The sequence below is a fragment of the Limulus polyphemus genome, unplaced genomic scaffold (assembly GCF_000517525.1).
Source record: "Limulus polyphemus unplaced genomic scaffold, Limulus_polyphemus-2.1.2 Scaffold1565, whole genome shotgun sequence".
NCBI lineage: Eukaryota > Metazoa > Arthropoda > Merostomata > Xiphosura > Limulidae > Limulus > Limulus polyphemus.
In genome coordinates, this window is record NW_013667175.1 from 200,412 (window position 1) to 208,390 (window position 7,979).

Sequence of the window (7,979 nt, forward strand, 5' to 3'; positions counted from 1 at the left end):
GTGTGAACAAAGTCAGTTTTTTTATTTTCCAAAACAGACTTTTCATATACACACATTTAACAGTAACTGCATCACTAAAGGATACTCAACTTTTTTATTGCTTTCTAAAAATATTACCAATGTATAAGAGTAGAGCTTTAAGAGAAATATTTCATTTCATGCAAATTATTTCAAAAATTTCTTGGAAAAAATGAAAACCATGAGAAATTACAATAAAAAAAAAAATAAAAAAATTGAAAGTATCTCTTAAAATTGTTTGTAAGTTTCAAACCTTTATCAAGAATGTCTAAGATAATCAGCTGCTCATGGCTTTTAACCTCATTTCTTTGATTATAACTTTGTATGAAATTCGTAATGTCTTCTACTAGTGTTAATTCCATGCTTTTTTAAAATATTATACAAAGTTGACAAATCAATGTCGGTGATCTGTGGAAAAGTATCCCGGTCTTCTCTGACAAACGTCTGCAAGTCCTTCAATGTTACCCTGGTATTCTGTCGTTTGTACTGCACCAATAACTCTTCTTGTTTGGCTGATAGCTTGATGGATTGACTAGAGTTTCTTCGAGGTTTATGCGAAGTACAATTTGGTTGCTGGTTGCCAGTTCCATGAAGATTATATTTCAAATGCAGAGAAACAACAGACTTCACTAATTCTTCCGTCACATTTACTTCTCTTGCCACAGTTTTAGCTTCATTACCATTCACAAAAAAACTGTTGATTATCATCATGTATGTTTTCTCTGACACACCAACAGCTTTTGGAATATCATCATACATTTCAAAAAGACTGCTACCAAGATCTTGAGGAACCTTAGGTTTTATTCTTCTGTACCCTAGAAGTAAAACAAAAGAAACTGCCACATTGTTATGTATTTTCTAACTCAGCATTATGGGATACGATAATAAATTAGTGACACAATAAGTTACATGGTTTTGTGTTTCAAATGCTCATGTTTTTATCATGAAATTCCAAGTTCGCAGATTTAACTAGACCATATTGTTTTAGTACTTGGTGTAATGTTGACAGAGAGATGGAGTTGATGTTTGAAAAAACATTATGGTCTTTTAAAATGAAGTCCTTAAGGTCTCTGAGTGTTGCATATGGATTTTCTATTCTGTATTTGATCAAGTTTGCTTCTTGGTCTTCACTAAAGATTTTGCTGAGTCTTGTCTTTCTAGTCCTAATGAGACTATAAATATATCTATGAAGAATTTCTCGAGTTATTCCAGTCACGTTCAGAAATGTCTGAATCTTCATACCCCGTCTTATGATGTATTTGATGATACTATCGTGCAAGACCTTTGGAAAATCTTCATTTCCAAGTTCATCAAATCCTCCAGTCCAAGAAACTATAGAAAAAAAAAAACAACCGGCTTGTACTGATACGTACTTGGTACCACATGTTCAATATTAACTAATATACAATTAGTTTCATAATCAATTAAAAGCTAAAACCACTTCATTGAATTGTAAAATCAGCAGTAAACACATGTAGTATCTGAGAAAAAAGAAAAATATGTAAGTTTCTGAAGCATACACATAGCAATCTTGTGGAGGAAGGAATATTCATAAATTATCACAAAATATCTATATTCTAACATAAGGCCTAGAAACACATACAACCAGTTTGTTATGAATCACTGACACAAACAACATCACAACATACTGATGCAAATTGATAGCTTTTAACAAATAACTTTCACCATGTTTTTCTGGTCATTGGAATCTTTGCTACAAAGCACGAGGATCGCTCTGATTACTAAAACTTTGCGTTCTTTATTGGAAAGATTTGTCTCGTTAGAATTATCTTTCCAATTCTTTGTTTTTCCAGAGAAATCTGTAAGTAAACAGAGCAAGTATTAAAATCTGATAAAGAATAAGATGAAATGTTCAAAATTCAAGATATCGTAGATTTAATCACTTTTTACATGCACGCACTTCTTATCAGCAACAACGTTTACTAATAATTCTGAACCGTCACTAACTGAAATAAAGAGTGATAAAAAACAAACATCTTATTAAGTAACAAATATGATGGCTCAATTGAAGAATGAAGAAGTAATGTCGAATATTATTATGGTGAAAATTTCTCACAATTTTCTTGTCTGGTCTCGTGGCCAAAACTTTTAACAACTTGCTTGTCTGATGACTTGTTATCCAGCATACTATTCATGCAGAAGACGACAACGTATCAGAGGTACACCAGATGATGGTTCAATTTCAGATATAAAATAAGCAAGCATTGATTGCGAGAAACTTCCACGATCACCAGTTATAAATAGAAACAATAATATTACCTTCAACATTACAACATTTAAGTGATTAATATTCTACAGCCAGAAAATTATTTACAGTGTTTTGTCAAGTTATTGAACTGTAAATGAATACCACAACATTCTGAGAGCATTGTGCACACTAAATTTGAGATTTTTCCACTTGTTAAGTTATTCAGTAATCAATTTCTGACAAAAACGCCCTAAAACTAAGACACTTTGATTAGTCACGTAAAAAGAAAGAGACACAGTGACATGTTTACTTTTTTGCTTGAGTCACCAGTGAGAATTTTTTCTACTGAAGATAATCTAATACTCTATTAAACCTACTCAGTGTAGTTACCTTTTATTGTTTGATTAACACAAGTCACGTGCTGGTATACAACAGCAAGTTTCTAGACTTGGTTAAAAATACAAATTTAACAACACACATTTACAAAAAACCATTTCTGATACATACACACAAGTTAATCAAAATGAAAACTACATTATAACATTAAAGTAGCACATTTACTATACACCATGCCTTGCTCCTTCTAATCATACTTGGTGTTTATACATCTACAGTAGCTTCCTCCATATTATTTATGCTAGGAAGCTTTAGGTTGGTTTGTTTGTTTTGAATTTTCCACAAAGCTACACTATTGGCTATCTGCAATAGCCGTCTCTAAGACTAGTCAATACCACCCACTGTCAACTCTTTGGTTACTTTTTTAACAATGAATAGTGGGATTGACAGCAACATTATAACACCCTCATGGTTGAAAGAGTGAGCATATTCAGTGATGGAGATTCGAACCAGTGACCCACAGATTGCAAGTCAAGCACCCTAACCACCAGGCCATAGGGAAACTTTAGCAAAATAAACTTATAATCAAATTAACTGATGGGGATTTTGGAAATACACATAAGTAGTAGACTCTAAGGTTTAGTTTAAAATAGGAGATGAAAATGAAATATATTTGAATTGAGAGAGAGAGAGACACTTTATTTGATATGTTAACCATGATCATTGAATTCAAAACCAAAGCAGGGACTTTCCATAATAGTTGTATACACATTTGTATTCCACATTCAAATGGACACTTTGATGATGGGTCAAAATTGAGGGACATGTGAACCCCAGCATTCAGTTTTATAAAATTTCTTATACAACTCACAGTTCAATGTGTTATAGGATCAAAGAAATAATAATAGCAGCAAACATATAATCTTAGTATACTAAAAAATGATAAAATTACTACTCTTCCTAAAAGCATATAGCTATGAAAAATAGCAAAAATAATACTCTTTAAATATTAATAAATAGAAGGCATTGAAATACAACAATGATCCATTTCTTCATATTTGTGATGTATTTCTAATGCCCTTAGTTCTCTGTTAAATAATAAATCAGTGTACGATTATTTTAAATTTTTCTATTGAAAATAGAATGTATACGATTTACTTGATTTATCTGATTATTAAACCACACGTGGTTATCTTCTATAAATTAAGTCTTGCAAAAAAAGACTAAAATAATATCCACATGAAACACTTTTTTTTTCAATTTGTAGTATTTCAAAATAATAAAAAAAACATACAAAGGCTCATACTTCACTAAAATAATCCACATGACACAACTGATAAAATTTTCCTTCAGAAAAACTGCTTTCTTCACATCTCACCCATTTAAACACCTTAAATTTAGGTTATAATTGTGCTAGTTTTGATTGTTGGAATTTATCTCATTCCGGTTATATTTGCCCCCAAAACGTTACGTAATGGTATTTTATACTTTATTAGTTTAAAAGCGTTATTTATTATAAATGGTTTGAGTTGCAAATAAACAAAAGTTAAAATGGTGATGATGATTGTATATGTGTAGACCACACACACTATAGTTGCAATCCAAGACCGTAAAATCAATCCATCTGCAACAGCCCATCATACCAGAGAGGACCATACAAGAAAATGGAATAATATTAAAATAATGAGATATGATACTTATATGCAAGAAAAGAAAAAAATAATTATTCTACACCACCTAACTCAAAAAAAAAAACTCAGTCAACCTAGCATATACATCAGAAGACTTCGATACCCTCCCAAACCATTCAAAAAGTTGATTCAAACCATAATGGCAGACACTCCAGTCAAGTGCAAAGCAGAAAAAAACTTTCTCAAAGGAAGGCCCATCATCAACTCCAAACTCCTCTCACAAGTAGTCTTTCTCGGGACTTTCCTGAAGATAAAAGTAGATTGAAAGCTAAACTGTAAGGTATACACTAATTAGTATATAATAATGATAATAAACTAAGTAATTAATCATTTGCTTTAAGTGATTGTATATGTTACTACCAATGATAAGTCACTTTTGACTATTGGGGCATTAGGGGTATTAATAAATGATATATACACACCTTACTTACACAAGTATTAGCTAATTTAAAAAGTCTATTTCATGTCTGGATTCTATTTCTACACTAGCCTAACACTAGTTCTACCAACTTTGATGCTGTTAAAGTGAAGATATTAATATTAAAAATATCCGTGTGCTTTTTTGTAACCACACAAATACACATTACTGGCAGTGGCACATAATACACAACACTACAGACTCCGTTTTCTATGAACCTATCTTAGCTTAAACTTTATGCCCAGCATTTCTTACAAGTTACATGGAGACTGAAAAACAAAAACCTTCAGAATAAAACTTTCGTTACTTGTATTTGTGGGTAAAGAAATTCTATCATTTCACTTTTCCTCCTCAATTTAACAATAATGAATAACATGCTTGGTGACAATAAGAGCAAACTTGGTATGTTATTTTCTAATTACACCTTTCAGAGAAATCTTCATAAAAATAAATATTGTTTATTAAGTAGAATAAGGCTTAAACTTTAAATTTTAATACAATAAGCAAGTTTCATGTTTTGATACAAAAATTACATTGGCTAAAAAGAGAAACGTTACATAATCGTGATTATGGATTTTCTTTTCTCATACATAAAATTAAAAACACGATATACACTCAACTATTCATCATGCAACTTCTATATCGTAATATATATATATATATATATATATATATATTATAATACTAATAGTAATACTCAACATCAACCTACGTCAGTAATCGATGTAACTTATGTCATGATATTGATAAACAATGTATATTTACTGGTCGCTTGGTGCAAATAATCTTAAACGAAAATTAACAATATGTTCTCAAGCTAACTAAATTCAACTTTTAAAATCAATACATAAGAAAATTCAGTTTGTGTCAACTTACACTATCAGGATCATAAATCTCAAAAGTCTGGTATTTTATTAAGTAAGTTCACAAAGCTTAACTCTTAATATATGACTCCGAGTATGAAATAATCTCAGTGTCAGTCACATTTGTTAAAAAATAATGCAAATTCGAAAAGTAAACTTGCCTGCCATCTATTGTATGGCATTATCTATGATACATCAAAAGTTTTGAACATTTACGACACTTATTTGATAATAAAATCTAAGTAATATAATTATACATAAATTATTGTTTCCAGGTAAAATGTTTCAAAGTATATTATAATAGATTTTGTTACTAAGAGTGACAGAAGAAGAAGAAACACTAACAATAAAATTGTGGTATTCTCAGATGAAACTGATTGTTCATAAAAGGGAATAAGATAGGCCCGCATATTAACAAGATATTCATCCAAGATATTTTCTACGGAATAATTCTGAATTTTCTGAATCTGACTGAGTTCATGAAAGAAAGATAATCAAAACAAATTTGAAATGTATTGAAAACCATCTATATTTTAACACAAACAACAGGGTATGTATTTAGCACGACGTACAGTCCACTTTACCGAAGAGCTAAAGCCTATTTAGGTTTTGTAATATTGAAAACAGTCTATGATATCTATCTAAGTAGTTGTTACATTTATGTAGAGACTATCCAATGTCGCGTGCAATACATTGTCGTCGAGAATATAGATATTTCTAGCAGGCGGGCAGATGAGTAAGTGATAAACATATAAATAGTGTGAGACAAGAGAAAACAGCAGAAGAGAGTAAAGTCAAGGCCAAGAGAAAGTTAACTACTGTAGAAGTGATAGGCATAACGATTAACATAGGCCTAACGTTTAATATGTTAAGACTAACAGCAGAAAAGGTGTAAAGAATAATAATTTATTCCGCCAAAGCATGGTTCTAGAGTAATTGAATCAGTCTGAGTGCACTTTGACAAAAAACAGACAGAGCAAACGAGAAAACAGAGGACTGGAAGTAGAAGTGCGGCCAAAGAAAATGTTAGAAAACGAAAGTTAACCATCGTAGGAATGGATAGCCTGGTGTTGGTATGTTAAAGTGAGATGAACAATTTTCTGACACTTTAAGAGAAAAATTTATCTCGCCAAAGGGTGTTTTAAAGCAGTTGAACCTGCCTGTGTGGACTATGACAAAAAACAGACGATTATTGGAAATAGGCCTAAACACGAAATGCAGACGAGTATCGAAGTTCAGAATACAACTGCAGTAACTCAACGAGGCAAAGTAAGTGAATTATACATGGAATACTAGAGCAATAGAAATAGAAAAAGGTAGTTCGGCTTGTCAACTGAAATTCTAAAGCAACTGAATAGGCCTAAGTGGACTTTTGACAAAAGGAACAGAGGATATTTAGAAGAAAGAAGACCAAACATTTATCGGTTACTTGTGGCACAATTGTAAGTAAATCACAACACAAAATACTAGTGCTATAGTAATAGAGAAGATAGTTCGGTTTGTCAACTGAAAGTCTAAAGCAACTGAATAGGCCTAAGTGGACTTTTGACAAGAAGAAAAGAACTATATATAGTGTTTATGACATGCCTATAGTCTCTAAAATGTAAAGAATTTGTTGTACATACGTTTAACTTGTTACGAATATATATATTATTTTGAAAACAAGTGGAGTGTGTGCTGTTCATTTATCATTGAATTTATCGCCAACTAGGTCACGGACTGTAGAAAAGTCCTAAGCCCAACAACACAGTATACTGTTACGTCTCTGTTCGTTAGTTAATTTTCTGTAAATTCGTTCCGACGAAACTTTAGCGACACAAGTCCTTTCTTAAGTAAAACTGGTTTATTCTTTCCGAATACAACTTTACGATACACTTAATTTCAACAGTCGCTCTGTAACAAACGCTATAATTCTCAACGAACTTCTCACGTGCTTAACAATATTCTCTCTGATTGCAGTTCAATTACTCATTACCTTGTTATCCCGTCACGTTGTGAACGTCTTATATATACAAGACTAACACATATCTAGTAAATGCTAGGGCATTCTTGAAGGAACAGGATATTTCTAGAAAGAGGTGGCGTGATACTAGTCACGTGACCTCGCTGACGCAACAATATGATACTGAGAATGTGAAGAAAATTTTTTATTCAACTTTATGCCCAATGCAAATTTCTCTTATAATGGGAAGTTTAAATTTCACAAAGTTGCTATCAGGAGAAGGTAATGGTATCAGTTACGCGAGGTGAAATTCGTGCTACAGCTAAGGCATGAAGAAGGTATGACTACACCACAAACAAATACATATATTCAAATTAAACGTATATATCCATGGCAACGTTCCTACAAGCCACGGTTATTTTTTGTTTGTTTGGAATTTCGCGCAAAGCTACACGAGAGCTATCTGCGCTAGCTGTCCCTAATTTAGCAGTGTAAAACTAGA

General features: G+C 31.9%; 1 protein-coding gene across 1 annotated transcript; it reads right to left on the bottom strand.

The window, feature by feature from the left end:
• Positions 1-330: 330 nt before the first annotated feature.
• Positions 331-5,657, bottom strand: LOC111086931. The gene is made up of 4 exons (XM_022391802.1): positions 5,549-5,657; positions 4,329-4,527; positions 1,261-1,350; positions 331-833 (listed from the first exon to the last, which is right to left on the bottom strand). The coding sequence occupies exons 2-4, from the start codon at positions 4,339-4,341 to the stop codon at positions 331-333; spliced, it is 606 nt and encodes a 201-aa protein (XP_022247510.1). The 5' UTR covers positions 4,342-4,527; positions 5,549-5,657.
• Positions 5,658-7,979: the final 2,322 nt, after the last annotated feature.